The sequence below is a fragment of the Fringilla coelebs genome (genome assembly GCF_963513975.1).
Source record: "Fringilla coelebs genome assembly, chromosome: 38".
In the NCBI taxonomy this organism is placed as follows: Eukaryota; Metazoa; Chordata; class Aves; order Passeriformes; family Fringillidae; genus Fringilla; species Fringilla coelebs.
In genome coordinates this window covers 703467-719484 of record NC_140064.1, presented here as the reverse complement: position 1 = coordinate 719484, position 16018 = coordinate 703467, and the positions used below count along the sequence as shown (strand labels likewise).

The following is a 16018-nucleotide window of genomic DNA, read 5'->3' as shown; positions in this document are numbered from 1 at the left end:
TGCTCTGGAAGGTTCTGGAGGTCCTTGAGCCCCTCAGGAATCTGTGATGGGTTTGGGGTCCCTCAGGAAGGTTCTGGAGATCTTTGAGCCCCTCAGGAAGCTGTGATGGGTTTGGGGTCTCTCAGGAATGTTCTGGAGATCTTTGAGCCTCTCAGGAAGCTGTGATGGGTTTGGAGATGCTCTGGAAGGTTCTGGAGGTCCTTGAGCCCCTCAGGAATCTGTGATGGGTTTGGGGTCCCTCAGGAAGGTTCTGGAGATCTTTGAGCCCCTCAGGAAGCTGTGATGGGTTTGGGGTCTCTCAGGAATGTTCTGGAGATCTTTGAGCCTCTCAGGAAGCTGTGATGGGTTTGGAGATGCTCTGGAAGGTTCTGGAGGTCCTTGAGCCCCTCAGGAAGCTGTGATGGGTTTGGGGTCCCTCAGGAAGGTTCTGGAGATATTTGAATCCCTCAGGAAGCTGTGATGAGTTTGGAGATGCTCTGGAAGGTTCTGGAGGTCCTTGAGCCCCTCAGGAAGCTGTGATGGGTCTGGGGTCCCTCAGGAAGGTTCTGGGGATCCTTGAGCCCCTCAGGAAGGTTCTGGAGCTCGTTGAGCCCCTCAGGAAGCTGTGATGGGTTTGGGGTCCCTCAGGAAGGTTCTGGAGATCTTTGAGCCTCTCAGGAAGGTTCTGGAGATCTTTGAATCCCTCAGGAAGGTTCTGGAGATCTTTGAGCCCCTCAGGAAGCTGTGATGGGTCTGGGGTCCCTCAGGAATGTTCTGGAGATCTTTGAGTATCTCAGGAAGGTTCTGGAGATCTTTGAGCCCCTCAGGAAGCTGTGATGGGTCTGGGGTCCCTCAGGAAAGTTCTGGGGATCCTTGTGCCCCTCAGGAAGGTTCTGGAGATCCTTGTGCCTCTCAGGAAGGTTCTGGAGATCTTTGAGCCTCTCAGGAAGGTTCTGGAGATCTTTGAATCCCTCAGGAAGGTTCTGGAGATCTTTGAGCCCCTCAGGAAGCTGTGATGGGTCTGGGGTCCCTCAGGAATGTTCTGGAGATCTTTGAGTATCTCAGGAAGGTTCTGGAGATCTTTGAGCCCCTCAGGAAGCTGTGATGGGTTTGGAGATGCTCTGGAAGGTTCTGGATCTCCTTGAGCCCCTCAGGAAGCTGTGATGGGTTTGGGGACCCCAGGACCATTCCCTGGGAGCCCGGTGTGAGCTGTGTGTCCCGCAGGGGTGAAGGAGCTGAGCCGCAAGCTGGTGATCGTCAACGGGGAGGATCCCCTGAGCCGGCAGGCGCAGGAGAACGCCACGCTGCTCTTCAACATCCACCTGCGCTCCACGCTCTGCAGCCGCCGCATGGTGGAGGAGTTCCGGCTCAGCGGGGAGGCCTTCGACTGGCTGCTGGGCGAGATCGAGTCCAAGTTCAACCAGGCCATCGTGAGGAGGGGTTTGGGGTCATTCTGGGGGGTTTGGGGGGGATTTGGGGTCATTCTGGGGTGTTTGGGTAGATTTGGGGTCATCCTTGGGGGGTTTGGGGTGCCTTCGACTGGCTGCTGGGCGAGATCGAGTCCAAGTTCAACCAGGCCATCGTGAGGAGGGGGTTGGGGTCAGATCTGGGGGGTTTGGGGGGGATTTGGGGTCAGTATTTGGGGGGTTTGGGGTCAGTATTTGGGGGGTTTGGGTTCAGTATTTGGGGTACCTTCGAGTGGCTGCTGGGCGAGATCGAGTCCAAGTTCAACCAGGCCATCGTGAGGAGGGGTTTGGGGGGCTTGGGGTCAGATCTGGGGGGTTTGGGGTCATTCTGGGGTGTTTGGGGGGGATTTGGGGTCGTCTTTGGGGGGTTTGGGGTCAGTATTTGGGGGTTTGGGGTCAGTATTTGGGGTACCTTCGACTGGCTGCTGGGCGAGATCGAGTCCAAGTTCAACCAGGCCATCGTGAGGAGGGGGTTGGGGTCAGATCTGGGGGGTTTGGGGTCAGTATTTGGGGGTTTGGGCGGGATTTGAGGTCGTCCTTGGGGGATTTGGGTGGATTTGGGGTCAGTATTTGGGGTGCCTTCGACTGGCTGCTGGGCGAGATCGAGTCCAAGTTCAACCAGGCCATTGTGAGGAGGGGTTTGAGGGGTTTGGGGTCAGATCTGGGGGGTTTGGGGTCATTCTGGGGGGTTTGGGGTCATCCTTGGGGGGTTTGGGGTCAGTATTTGGGGTACCTTCGACTGGCTGCTGGGCGAGATCGAGTCCAAGTTCAACCAGGCCATCGTGAGGAGGGGTTTGGGGTCATCCTGGGGGGTTTGGGGGGGTTTGGGGTCATCCTTGGGGGTTTGGGGTCAGTATTTGGGGTACCTTCGACTGGCTGCTGGGTGAGATCGAGTCCAAGTTCAACCAGGCCATCGTGAGGAGGGGTTTGGGGTCATTCTGGGGGGTTTGGGGTCATTCTGGGGGGTTTGGGGGGGATTTGGGGTCATCCTTGGGGGTTTGGAGTCATCCTTTGGGGTTTGGGTGGATTTGGGGTCAGTATTTGGGGGTTTGGGGTCAGTATTTGGGGGTTTGGGGTCAGTATTTGGGGTACCTTTGACTGGCTGCTGGGCGAGATCGAGTCCAAGTTCAACCAGGCCATCGTGAGGACGGGTTTGGGGGGCTTGGGGTCAGATCTGGGGGGTTTGGGGTCATCCTTGGGGGGTTTGGGGTCATCCTTGGGGGGTTTGGGGTCAGTATTTGGGGTACCTTCGACTGGCTGCTGGGCGAGATCGAGTCCAAGTTCAACCAGGCCATCGTGAGGAGGGGTTTGGGGTCATTCTGGGGGATTTGGGGTCATTCTGGGGTGTTTGGGTAGATTTGGGGTCATCCTTGGGGGGTTTGGGGTACCTTCGACTGGCTGCTGGGCGAGATCGAGTCCAAGTTCAACCAGGCCATCGTGAGGAGGGGTTTGGGGTCATTCTGGGGGGTTTGGGGTCATTCTGGGGGGTTTGGGGTCAGCATTTGGGGGTTTGGGGTCATTCTGGGGGGGTTTGGGGTCATTCTGGGGGGTTTGGGGTCATTCTGGGGGGTTTGGGGTCAGCATTTGGGGGTTTGGGGTCATTCTGGGGGGGTTTGGGGTCATTCTGGGGTGTTTGGGGGGGATTTGGGGTCAGTATTTGGGGATTTGGGGTCAGTATTTGGGGTACCTTCGACTGGCTGCTGGGCGAGATCGAGTCCAAGTTCAACCAGGCCATCGTGAGGAGGGGTTTGGGGTCAGATCTGCGGGATTTGGGGTCATTCTGGGGGGGTTTGGGGTCATCCTTGGGGGGTTTGGGGTCATCCTTGGGGGGTTTGGGGTCATCCTTGGGGGGTTTGGGGTCAGTATTTGGGGGTTTGGGGTCAGATCTGGAGGTGCCTTGAGTTGGCTACTGGGCGAGATCGAGTCCAAGTTCAACCAGGCTATTGTGAGGAGGGGTTTGGGGTCATTCTGGGGGGGTTTGGGGTCATTCTGGGGGGTTTGGGGTCACTCTGGGGTTTGATGTCCCCACTGTCACACTCTGCTGTCCCCGTGTCCCCTCAGGCCCACCCTGGGGAGATGGTTTGGGGTCACTGTGGGGTTTGGTGACCCCGCTGTGACACTGCTGTCCCCGTGTCCCCTCAGGCCCACCCTGGGAGATGGTTTGGGGTCACTCTGGGGTTGTGACACTGCTGTCCCCGTGTCCCCTCAGGCCCACCCTGGGGAGATGGTGGGCGCGCTGGCCGCGCAGTCGCTGGGCGAGCCGGCCACGCAGATGACCCTCAACACCTTCCACTACGCGGGGGTGTCGGCCAAGAACGTCACCCTGGGCGTCCCCCGCCTCAAGGAGCTCATCAACATCTCCAAGAAGCCCAAGACGCCGTCGCTCACCGTCTTCCTGCTGGGCCAGAGCGCCCGCGACGCCGAGCGCGCCAAGGTGGCACCTGGGGACAGCGGCTGGGCTGGGCTGGGGTGGTGGCCCCGTGGGTTTGTGTGACCTCCTTGTCCCCACAGCTGTGTGGTGGCTTTATGGCTTCGTGTCCCTGTGGTGGCCCCGTGGGTTTGTGTGACCTCCTTGTCCCCATGGCCCTGTGGTGGCTCCATGGCTTCACGTCCCTGTGGTGGCCCTGTGGCTTTGTGTGACCTCCTTGTCCCCACAGCCCTGTGGTGGCTTCACGTCCCTGTGGTGGCCCTGTGGCTTTGTGTGGCCTCTTTGTCCCCACAGCCCTGTGGTGGCTTCACGTCTCTGTGGTGGCCCTGTGGCTTTGTGTCCCCACAACCCTGTGGTGGCTTTGTGTCCCCTCCTTGTCCCCACAGCCCTGTGGTGGCTCCATGGCTTTGTGGCCCTGTGGTGGCCCTGTGGCTTTGTGTGACCTCCTTGTCCCCACGGCCATGTGGTGGCTTCACGTCCCTGTGGTGGCCCTGTGGGTTTGTGTCCCCGTGTCTTCCATGTTCCTGTGTCCCTGTCCCATCTCCCCTCAGGACATCCTGTGCCACCTGCAGCACACCACACTCCCCATGTCCCCAATGTCCCTCTGTCCCCTCCATGTCCCCAGTGTCCCCTGACTGTCCCCTTGTCCCCAGGACATCCTGTGCCACCTAGAGCTCACCACAGTCCTCATGTCCCGAGTGTCCCCTGACTGACCCTATGTCCTCCATGTCCCCAATGTCCCCTGACTGTCCTCATGTCCCCAGGACATCCTGTGCCGCCTGGAGCACACCACACCCAATGTCCCCTGACTGTCCCCATGTCTCCTGACTGTCCCCGCGTCCCCAGGACATCCTGTGCCGCCTGGAGCACACCACGCTGCCCATGTCCCCAATGTCCCCTGACTGTCCCCATGTCCTCCATGTCCCCAATGTCTCTCTGTCCCCTCCATGTCCCCAGTGTCCCCTGACTGTCCCCATGTCCCCTGACTGTCCCCACGTCCCCAGGACATCCTGTGCCGCCTGGAGCACACCACACTCCCCATGTCCCCTGACTGTCCCCATGTCCTCCATGTCCCCAATGTCCCTCTGTCCCCTGCCTGTCCCCAATGTCCCCTGACTGTCCCCGTGTCCCCAGGACATCCTGTGCCGCCTGGAGCACACCACACTGCCCATGTCCCCAATGTCCCCTGCCTGTCCCCATATCTCCTGACTGTCCCTGTGTCCCCAGGACATCCTGTGCTGCCTGGAGCACACCACACCCAATGTCCCTCTGTCCCCTCCATGTCCCCATGTCCCCTGACTGTTCCTCATGTCCCCAATGTCCCCTCCATGTCCCCATGTCCCCTGCCTGTCCCCAATGTCCCCTGACTGTCCCCTGTCCCCAGGACATCCTGTGCCGCCTGGAGCACACCACGCTGCGCAAGGTGACGGCCAACACCGCCATCTACTACGACCCCAACCCTCAGAGCACGGTGGTGGCCGAGGACCAGGAGTGGGTCAACGTCTACTACGAGATGCCCGACTTCGACGTCAGCCGCATCTCGCCGTGGCTGCTGCGCGTCGAGCTGGACCGCAAGCACATGACCGACCGCAAGCTGACCATGGAGCAGATCGCCGAGAAGATCAACGCCGGTGGGCGGGGGTTTGGGGGGGTTTGGGGAGGATTTGGGGCAGCTGGAGGGGGTTGGAGGGGATTTGGAGGAGGTTTGAGTTGGTCTGAGGAGGTTTTGGGGGGTCCTGAGGGGGTTTGGGGGGTGTTTGTGGGACCTGGAGGGGGTTTGAGGTGACATGGGAGAGGTTTGAGTTGGTCTGAGGAGGTTTTGGGGGACCTGGAGGGGGTTTGAGTTGACATGGAGGAGGTTTAAGGGTGTTTGAGGAGCTTTTAGGGGATCTGGAGAGGGTTTGAGAGGATTTGGAGGAGGTTTGAGTTGGTCTGAGGAGGTTTTGGGGCACCTGGAGGGGGTTTGAGGTGACATGGAGGAGGTTTAAGGGTGTTTGAGGAGCTTTTAGGGGATCTGGAGAGGGTTTGAGAGGATTTGGAGGAGGTTTGAGGGTGTCTGAGGAGGTTTTGGGGGACCTGGAGGGGGTTTGAGGTGATTTGGAGGAGGTTTGAGTTGGTCTGAGGAGGTTTTGGGGCACCTGGAGGGGGTTTGAGGGGATTTGCAGGAGGTTTGAGTTGGTCTGAGGAGGTTTTGGGGGGTTCTGAGGGGGTTTGGGGGGTGTTTGTGGGACCTGGAGGGGGTTTGAGGGGATTTGGAGGAGGTTTGAGGGTGTCTGCAGAGGTTTTGGGGCACCTGGAGGAGGTTTGAGTTGGTCTGAGGAGGTTTTGGGGACCTGGAGGGGTTTTGAGGTGACTTGGATGAGGTTTTGAAGGCATTTGAGCAGCTTCTAAGGGACCTGGAGGGGGTTTGAGGTGATTTGGGGGAGGTTTGAGGGCATCTGATGAGCTTTTGGGGGGTTCTGAGGGCGTTTGGGAGGTGTTTGTGGGACCTGGAATGGGTTTGAGGTGACCTAGATGAGTTCTGAGGGCATCTGAGGAGTTTTGAGGCTCTTGGGTGACCCTTGAAGGCATCTGAGGGCTCTTCAAGGAATTCTGGGAGGAACTTTGGGAGTTCCTGGCAGATCTTTGGGGACACCTTGGAGGTTCCTTGGGTGCTGTGACCTCAGAGGTGACCCTGTCCCCACCCCGTGTCCCCTCCCAGGCTTCGGTGACGACCTCAACTGCATCTTCAACGACGACAACGCCGAGAAGCTGGTGCTGCGCATCCGCATCATGAACAGCGACGAGAACAAGATGCAGGAGGTGGGCAGGGACCTGGGGACACCTCAGGGGACACCTCAGGGGACACCTGGGGTGGCCCTGGCGTCACCTGTGTCCCACTGTGTCCCCAGGAGGAGGAGGTGGTGGACAAGATGGATGACGATGTCTTCCTGCGCTGCATCGAGTCTAACATGCTGACGGACATGACCCTGCAGGGCATCGAGCAGATCAGCAAGGTGGGGACACCTGGGGGGCTTGGGGACACCTGGGGGGGTCCATGAAGGGATGGGAGGTCCCCAGAGTTAGCTGGAGAGCTCCGTGGTAATCTCTAGAAGGTTCCAGAAGACCTTTAGAAGGTCCCTGGTTACACCTGTGGGCACCTGAGGAGGTCTTTGGGTGGGTGCTCGGAGGGTTCAAGATCTGCAGGTGGATCTTGAGGAGCATCAGGAGCTCTCCATGGAGACTTCTAGGAGGTTCCAAGAGACCTTTAGTGGGACAGCCATGGTGACACCATGGTGACACCTGTCCCCACCTGCCCAGGTGTACATGCACCTGCCACAGACGGACAACAAGAAGAAGATCATCATCACCGAGGACGGGGAGTTCAAGGCCCTCCAGGAGTGGATCCTGGAGACCGACGGCGTCAGCCTGATGCGCGTGCTGAGCGAGAAGGACGTGGACCCCGTGCGCACCACGTCCAACGACATCGTGGAGATCTTCACCGTGAGTCACCTGGGGGGGTGGGACACACCTGGGCGGGGCGGGGGGGGACACACCTGGGGGCTCGTGGAGATCTTCACCGTGAGTCACCTGGGCTGGGACACACCTGGGGGGGTGGGACACAGCTAGGGATGAGGGACATCATGGTCCTCATGGTGGGGATCTTCACCATGAGTCACCTGGGCTGGGACACGATACACCTGGGGGGGTGGGACACACCTGGGGCTGAGGGACGTCATGGTCCTCATGGTGGAGATCTTCACCGTGAGTCACCTGGGCTGGGACACACCTGGGGGGGAGGGACACACCTGGGGCTGAGGGACACATCTGGGGGGGAGGGACACACCTGGGGGCTCGTGGAGATCTTCACTGTGAGTCACCTGGGGGGTGAGGGACACACCTGGGGAGGGAGGGACACACCTGGGGGGTGGGGGACATCATGGTCCTCATGGTGGAGATCTTCACCGTGAGTCACCTGGGCTGGGACACACCTGGGGGGGAGGGACACAGCTGGGGGGTGAGGGACATCATGGTCCTCATTGTGGGGATCTTCACCTGGGGACACACCTGGGCTGGGGTTTGAGGGACATCATGGTCCTCATGGTGGGGACCCTTCACCGTGAGTCACCTGGGACACCTGGGGTGTGAGGGACACCTGGGTCCCCAGGTGATGGGATCCCTGGATTTTGGGGATTTCCAACCCCTGGATTTTGGGATTTCCCAACCCCTGGATTTTGGGATTTGTGGATCCCTGGATTTCGGGATTTCCCACCCCCTGATTTTGGGATTTCCCAACCCATGGATTTTGGGGCTCATGGATCCCTGGATTTTGGGCATTCCCAACCCCTGAAATTGGGATTCCCACCCCCTGGACTTGGGAATTCTCAAAGCTGTGGATCTCAGGAATTCCCACCCCCTGGATTTGGGGATTCCCTCCCCATGCTGGGATTTGTGGCCCTGCAGGTTCTGGGCATCGAGGCGGTGCGGAAGGCGCTGGAGCGGGAGCTCTACCACGTCATCTCCTTCGACGGCTCCTACGTCAACTACCGGCACCTGGCGCTGCTGTGCGACACCATGACCTCGCGGGGACACCTGATGGCCATCACCCGGCACGGCGTCAACCGGCAGGACACCGGGCCCCTGATGAAGTGCTCCTTCGAGGAGACGGTGAGGGGACAGCGGGGATTGGGAATGGGAATGGGAATTGGGGTTTGGGAATTGGGAATGGGAATTGGGGTTTGGGAATTGGGAACCGCCAGGACACCGGGCCCCTGATGAAGTGCTCCTTCGAGGAGACGGTGAGGGGACAGCGGGGACAGTGGGGACAACGGGGACAATGGGAGTTGGGAATGGGAATTGGGGTTTGGGACTTGGGAGCTGCCAGGACACCGGGCCCCTGATGAAGTGCTCCTTCGAGGAGACGGTGAGGGGACAGCGGGGACAGCGGGGACAGTGGGAATTGGGAATGGGAACAGTGGGAATTGGGAATGGGAATTGGGGTTTGGGAACTGCCAGGACACCGGGCCCCTGATGAAGTGCTCCTTTGAGGAGACGGTGAGGGGACGGCGGGGACAACGGGGACATTGGGAATTGGGAATGGAAATTGGGGTTTGGGAACTGCCAGGACACCGGGCCCCTGATGGAGTGCTCCTTCGAGGAGACAGTGAGGGGACAGCGGGAATTGGGAATGGGAATTGGGGTTTGGGAATTGGGAATGGGGAAATGGGGCTTGGGAACTGCCAGGACACCGGGCCCCTGATGAAGTGCTCCTTCGAGGAGACGGTGAGGGGACAGCGGGGACAACGGGGACAATGGGAATTGGGAATGGGAATTGGGGTTTGGGAATTGGGAATGGGAATTGGGGTTTGGGAATTGGGAACTGCCAGGGCACTGGACCCCTGATGGAGTGCTCCTTCGAGGAGATGGTGAGGGGACAGCGGGGACAATGGGAATTGGGGTTTGGGAACTGCCAGGACACCGGGCTCCTCATGGAGTGCTCCTTCGAGGAGACGGTGAGGGGACAGCAGGGACAACGGGGACAATGGGAATTGGGAATGGGAATTGGGGTTTGGGAATTGGGAACTGTCAGGACACCGGGCCCCTCGTGGAGTGCTCCTTCGAGGAGACGGTGAGGGGACAGCGGGGACAGCGGGGACAATGGGAATTGGGAACAATGGGAATTGGGAATGGGAATTGGGGTTTGGGAACTGCCAGGACACCGGGCCCCTGATGGAGTGCTCCTTTGAGGAGACGGTGAGGGGACGGCGGGGATTGGGAATGGGAATTGGGAACAATGGGAATTGGGAACAATGGGAATTGGGAATGGGAATTGGGGTTTGGGAACCGCCAGGACACCGGGCCCCTGATGAAGTGCTCCTTTGAGGAGACGGTGAGGGGACAGTGGGGATTGGGAATGGGAATGGGAACAATGGGAATTGGGGTTTGGGAACTGCCAGGACACTGGGCTCCTCATGGAGTGCTCCTTCGAGGACACGGTGAGGGGACAGCGGGGACAATGGGGACAATGGGAATTGGGGTTTGGGAACTGCCAGGACACCGGGCCCCTGATGGAGTGCTCCTTCGAGGAGATGGTGCGGGGACAGTGGGGACAATGGGAATTGGGGTTTGGGAATTGGGAATGGGGAATGGGGTTTGGGAACTGCCAGGACACTGGGCCCCTGATGAAGTGCTCCTTCGAGGAGATGGTGCGGGGATGATGGGGACAAAGGGGAACAGGGGTTTGAGAAAGGGAATTGGTGTTTGGGAATGGGATTTGGGGTGGGAGCAGGGTTTGGGAATGGGGGATTGGGGTGGGAATGGGGTTTGGGAACCTCCAGGACTCCAGGCTCCTCATGGAGTGCTCCTTCGAGGAGACGGTGAAGGGACAGTGGGGACAACGGGGTGGGAATGGGGTTTGGGGTGGGAACAAGGTTTGGGATGGGGATGGGAATGGGAATGGGGAGGGAATGGGGTTTGGGGGCTGGGAATGGGGGACTCTGTGGACATGTGGACATTTTATAGGATTTGGGGTTCAAGAAGGACATTTAAAGGTTGAAGCTGATTCTGGGGTGTCCCCCCCACTCAGGTCGATGTCCTGATGGAGGCAGCTGCCCACGGGGAGAGCGACCCCATGAAGGGCGTGTCCGAGAACATCATGCTGGGCCAGCTGGCCCCGGCCGGCACCGGCTGCTTCGACCTCCTGCTGGATGCCGAGAAGTGCAAGCACGGCATGGAGATCCCCAGCGCCCTGCCCGGCCTCGGCGTCGGCGGCCGTGAGTCCCCGAAACCCTGGGGACACCCCCAGAGCCCTGGGGACAACCCCTGGGAAAATGGGGACACCCCCTGGGAATGGTGGCCGGGTTCCTCCAGGAGCAGCTGGGGACACCCCGAGGGTGGTGGTGGCACAAAGACCTTCAAGGTCATGGTGGTCATTGGCCAGTCCTGGGTGTCCCATGGCAAGAGGGGACAGCCTCAGAGTTGGGGGTCCGTGCAGATTTTGGGGTTCATCGGGACTGGATCCTACGAGGGAGGAGTTGGGGACACCCCAAGGGTGGTGGTGGCACAAAGACCTCTGATGTCACCGTGGCCACCTCCATGTCCCAGCCCTGGTCACCTGGTGTCCCCCAGATGTTGATGTCCACCAGATGTTGGTGTCCCCCCGATGGTGATGTCCCCCTGATGGTGATGTCCCCCAGGTTTTGGGGTTCCCCTGATGTTGGTGCCCCCCAGATTTTGGGATTGCCCAGATTTTGGGGTCCGTCACTCGTTGGTATCCCCCAGATTTTGGGGTTCCCCAGATTTTGATGTCCCCCAGATGTTGATGTCACCAGATTTTGATGTCCCCCAGATGTTGATGTCCCCCGGATTTTAGAGTATCCCAGATTGTGGGATGCCCCCAGATGTTGGTGCCCCCCTGATGTTGATGTCCCCATATTTTGGGGTCCCCCCAGTTTGGGGGTGCCCCTGACCCCGCTCTCTCCACAGCCACGGGGATGTTCTTCGGCTCGGCCCCCAGCCCCATGGGGGGGATGTCCCCGGCCATGACCCCCTGGAACCAGGGGGCCACCCCGGCCTACGGCGCCTGGTCCCCCAGCGTGGGTGAGTGGGGCACTGGGAGGGACTGGGATGGACTGGGAGGGGTCTGGGGTAAAATGGGGGTCACTGGGATGGCTGTGGGGGAATTTTGGGGTGTCCTGGGGTGAATTGGGGATGATGAGGGGTCCCCCTGACCCCCTTTTTCCCCACAGGCAGCAGGATGGGGCTGGCTTGTGTTTGGGGGTGGTTTTGGGGTCTCAGGCTGGATTTGGGGCTGGTTTTGGGGTCTCAGGTTGTGTTCTGGGGTCCTGGGCTGGTTTTGGGGTCTCCCTGACCCCCTTTTGCCCCACAGGCAGTGGCATGACCCCAGGCAGGGCTGGGTTGTATTTGGGGGTGGTTTTGGGGTCCTGGGCTGGTTTTGGTGTCCCCCCTGACCCCCTTTTCCCCCACAGGCAGTGGCATGACACCAAGCGAGGCCAGGTTGCATTTGGGGGTGGTTTTGGGGTCCTGGGCTGTATTTGGGGGTGGTTTTGGGGTCCTGGGTTGGGTTTGGTGTCCCCCTGACCCCCTTTTGCCCCACAGGCAGCGGCATGACCCCGGGTGGGGCCGGGTTCTCCCCCAGCGCCGCCTCCGACGCCTCCGGGTTCAGCCCCGGCTACTCCCCAGCCTGGTCACCCACGCCCGGCTCGCCGGGGTCACCCGGCCCCTCCAGCCCCTACATCCCCTCCCCCGGTGAGTACGGCCCCAAAAACACCCCAAAATACCCTGAAATAACCCCAAAATAGCTGTAGGACACCCTGTAACCTCCGACAATACCCGAAACACACTGAAACACCCCAAAACATCCTAAAATACCCTGAAATAAGCCAAAAATAGCTGTAAGACACCCTGTAACCTCCAACAACACCCAAAACACCCAAAAATACTCTGAAATAACCCAAAACTACTTGTAAGACACCCTGTAACCTCTGACAACACCCGAAACACACTGAAACACCCCAAACACCCTAAAATACCCTGAAATAACCCAAAAATACTTGTAAGACACCCTGTAACCTCTGACAACACCCAAAACACCCTAAAATAGCCTGAAATAACCCAAAAATAGCTGTAGGACACCATGTAACCTCCGACAACACCCAAAACACACTGAAACACACCAAAACACCCTAAAATTCTCTGAAATAACCAAAAAATACCTGTAAGATACCATGTAACTCCAACAACACCCAAAACACCCTAAAACACCCTGAAATAACCCAAAACTACCTGTAAGACACCCTGTAAGCTCTGACAACACCCAAAACACACTGAAACACACCAAAACACCCTAAAATACCCTGAAATAACCCAAAACTACCTGTAAGACACCCTGTAACCTCCAACAACACCCAAAACACCCTAAAATACCCTGAAATAACCCAAAAATACCTGTAGGACACCATGTAACCTCCGACAACACCCGAAGCACACTGAAACACCCCAAAACACCCTAAAATGTTCCGAAAATAACCCTAAAACAACCATAACCCCTAACAACGCACTGAAACACCCCAAACGTCCTGTGACACCCTAAAATACCTTGAAACACCCGCAGGACACCCTATCACCTCTAACAACACCCTAAAATACCTCTAAAATAACCCCAAACACCCTGTAACCTCTAACAACACCCCAAAATCCACTGAAACACCCCAAAACAGCCCCGTAGCACCTGAACAGCACCTCAAAGGGACCCCCCAACACCACCAACAGCCCCACAACACCCGAACAACACCTCAAAGGGCCTCACACCCCTTTACAACACCCCCACCACCCCTCCTAACACCCTCCTGACCCCCGTGTCCCCTCTCCGCAGGTGGGGCCATGTCCCCCAGCTACAGCCCGACGTCCCCCGCCTACGAGCCGCGGTCGCCGGGGGGCTACACCCCACAGAGCCCCAGCTACAGCCCCACTTCTCCCAGCTACAGCCCCACCTCGCCCAGTTACAGCCCCACCTCGCCCAACTACAGCCCCACCTCGCCCAGTTACAGCCCCACCTCTCCCAGCTACAGCCCCACCTCGCCCAGCTACAGCCCGACCTCGCCCAGTTACAGCCCCACGTCCCCGAGCTACAGCCCCACGTCCCCGAGCTACAGCCCCACCTCACCCAGCTACAGCCCCACCTCGCCCAGTTACAGCCCAACATCTCCCAGTTACAGCCCCACCTCTCCCAGTTACAGCCCGACCTCGCCGAGCTACAGCCCCACCTCTCCCAGTTACAGCCCCACATCGCCCAGTTACAGCCCCACCTCACCCAGTTACAGCCCCACCTCTCCCAGTTACAGCCCCACCTCGCCCAACTACAGCCCCACCAGCCCCAACTACACCCCGACCTCTCCCAGTTACAGCCCCACCTCTCCCAGTTACAGCCCCACCAGCCCCAACTACACCCCAACCTCGCCCAACTACAGCCCCACCTCTCCCAGTTACAGCCCCACTTCCCCCAGTTACAGCCCCACCTCTCCCAGTTACAGCCCATCCAGCCCCCGCTACACCCCGCAGTCACCCACCTACACCCCCAGCAGCCCCAGCTACAGCCCCAGCAGCCCCAGCTACAGCCCCACGTCCCCCAAGTACACCCCGACCAGCCCCAGCTACAGCCCCAGCTCCCCCGAGTACACCCCCACCTCACCCAAGTACAGCCCCACCTCGCCCAAGTACAGCCCCACGTCCCCCAAGTACAGCCCCACCTCTCCCACCTACAGCCCCACCACGCCCAAGTACAGCCCCACCTCGCCCACCTACAGCCCCACCTCGCCCGTCTACACCCCGACGTCGCCCAAGTACAGCCCCACCTCGCCCACCTACAGCCCCACCTCGCCCAAGTACAGCCCCACCTCGCCCACCTACAGCCCCACGTCACCCAAGGGCTCCACGTACAGCCCCACGTCCCCCGGCTACAGCCCCACGTCGCCCACCTACAGCCTCACCAGCCCGGCCATCAGCCCCGACGACAGCGATGACGACAACTGAGGGGTCGGCCTGTGGGGGCGGGGCTGGCACCCCCCAAAAAACCCCCCCAGGCCGCGGGGGTGACCCCCAGATCCGTGTGGGCGTGGGGTTGTTGTCACCCCAAAAACCCCTCATCAGTATGGGGACAGGGTTGTTGTCACCCTCAAACCTCACAGGCCGTGGGGGTGACCCCCAGATCCGTGTGGGGATGGGGGTGGCACCCCCCAAAACCCCCCCCCCGGCCGTGGGGGTGACCCCCAGATCCGTGTGGGGATGGGGGTGGCAACCCCCAAAAAACCCCCCCAGGCTGCGGGGGTGACCCCCAGATTGACAAAGGGATGGGGTTGTTGTCACCCCCAAAAACCCCACATGGATTTGGGGATGGGGTTGTTGTCACCCCCAAACCCCACAGGCTGTGGGGGTGACCCCCAAGTTGATTTGGGGATGCACTGGTTGTCACCCCCCAAACACCCACATGGATACGGGGTTGGGGGTGTCACCCCCTGAACCCCCAAATTCTGATGGGGTCGGGGTTGTTGTCACCCCCAAACCCCACAGGCCGTGGGGGTGACCCCAAAATTTACACAGGAACGGCGTCGTCCCCCCACTCGGACCCCTCCCCCACTGAAATGGGGTCGGGGGTGTCACCCCAAAAACCCAAAACTGGCTGTGGGGGTGACACCCAAGTTTCCATGGGAATGGGGTTGTCATCCCCAAAAAACCTCTACAGGTTGGGGTGACACCCGAGTTTCCATGGGAATGGGGTTGTCACCCCCAAAAAACCTCTATAGGTTGGGGTGACACCCGAGTTTCCATGGGAATGGGGTTGTCACCCCCCCCAGCCCCACAGATATTGGGGGTGACCCCAATTCCCAGTGGTGACAGGGTTGTCACCCCCAAAGGGGGTTGGGGGTGTCACCCCCAAGGTCCGGTGGGGACGGGGCTGTTGTCACCCCCCAGGTCCCCCCAGACTGTTGGGGTGACACCAAAGGGTGGTGGTGGCCACATTGGGGTCACCCCAAAATTGGGGTCACCCCCGAAGTTGGAGAGATGCTCAAGTTTGAGGGGGAACCCCTGAATTGAACTTTTGGGGGACCCCAAAGTTCAGAGGGGGCAACCCCCAAACTGGGGCTGACCCCTAAATTGGGGGAGACCCCTAAATGGGGGGAACCCCGAAATTGGGGTGAAACCCCTAAATTGGGGTGAAACCCCTAAATTGGGGGGTTGATCCCCAAATCAGTCTCTGACCCTTGAATTTGGGGTGACCCCCAAGTCGACGGGGACACCCCCAGTTGGGGTGGGGGAGGGGCAGGCATGGGAGCCCCCCCCACCGATTTTGGGGGGCTGGGGGGGGGGTTTGTAATTTATGGGGTTCGTTAATGAGGAGGGGGAGGGAGGTGGGGGAGGGGGGCGTTCATTGGTGGCGGTTGTGGGGGTTTGGGGCGGGGCCTTTGCCCCTCCCCCACCCCCCTTTATTTTGCTGTTTTCACTTTTTGGGGTTGTTGTGGGGGAGGGGAAGCGAATTTCGAGGAATTTTGGATTTTTGGGGGAAGTTAATAAAAGTTTTACTGATTTTCACCTTCGACTGTTTTTGGGGAAGGGGGGGCACCCCAAAACTCCTCACTGGGGACACCTG

General features: G+C 59.6%; 1 protein-coding gene across 3 annotated transcripts in view; it reads left to right on the top strand.

Moving 5' to 3' along the window:
• The window catches only part of POLR2A (RNA polymerase II subunit A), a 50073-nt gene extending 34414 nt beyond the window's left edge, over positions 1–15659 (top strand). For all 3 annotated transcript variants that reach the window (XM_084224466.1, XM_084224465.1, XM_084224467.1), the window contains 11 exons: positions 1204–1409; positions 3655–3879; positions 5258–5504; positions 6575–6675; positions 6765–6869; positions 7174–7356; positions 8317–8520; positions 10439–10625; positions 11338–11451; positions 11971–12120; positions 13247–15659. In XM_084224466.1, coding sequence (XP_084080592.1) covers positions 1204–1409; positions 3655–3879; positions 5258–5504; positions 6575–6675; positions 6765–6869; positions 7174–7356; positions 8317–8520; positions 10439–10625; positions 11338–11451; positions 11971–12120; positions 13247–14403 — 2879 coding nt within the window. In that variant the 3' untranslated portion in view covers positions 14404–15659. The remainder of the gene's footprint in view (positions 1–1203; positions 1410–3654; positions 3880–5257; positions 5505–6574; positions 6676–6764; positions 6870–7173; positions 7357–8316; positions 8521–10438; positions 10626–11337; positions 11452–11970; positions 12121–13246) is intronic.
• The last annotated feature ends 359 nt before the right edge of the window (positions 15660–16018 follow it).